At 42.0% G+C, this 276-nt stretch overlaps 1 protein-coding gene across 1 annotated transcript; it reads right to left on the bottom strand.

Annotated features, from left to right (window-relative positions):
* On the bottom strand, positions 1–276 carry OGAPHI_007470 (uncharacterized protein; the record flags this gene model as incomplete). Its single annotated transcript, XM_046208869.1, has 1 exon — positions 1–276. A coding segment is annotated over one exon (276 nt), but the record flags the coding sequence as incomplete, so codon positions are not given.

Raw genomic sequence — 276 nt, 5'->3', positions numbered from 1 at the left:
CAAAGTCATGATAGTATGAGGACATATTCTCAACAATTGAGCAGCAAAACCCTTATACAAGGCCCCGACACCTTCATACTTGACAATCTTCACGAAACAATCCACAGGACCAGAATAATGGGCTTGACCCTTTTGATTGTACACTCTAGTTAAAATGACATCACCTGGGTTCATTACCAGGGCAACACCCAAACCGGAGATGGTCGAAGATAATAAATGTAAGTTTGGAGATTGAGCGTCGGTGATGATCTTGTTATCGAGGATGAAATGCTTAGC

This window comes from Ogataea philodendri, assembly GCF_020536065.1.
Source record: "Ogataea philodendri strain CBS6075 chromosome Unknown scaffold529, whole genome shotgun sequence".
In the NCBI taxonomy this organism is placed as follows: Eukaryota; Fungi; Ascomycota; class Pichiomycetes; order Pichiales; family Pichiaceae; genus Ogataea; species Ogataea philodendri.
The sequence above is the reverse complement of the archived record's forward strand: the minus strand, read 5'-3'. Positions and strand labels throughout refer to the sequence as shown.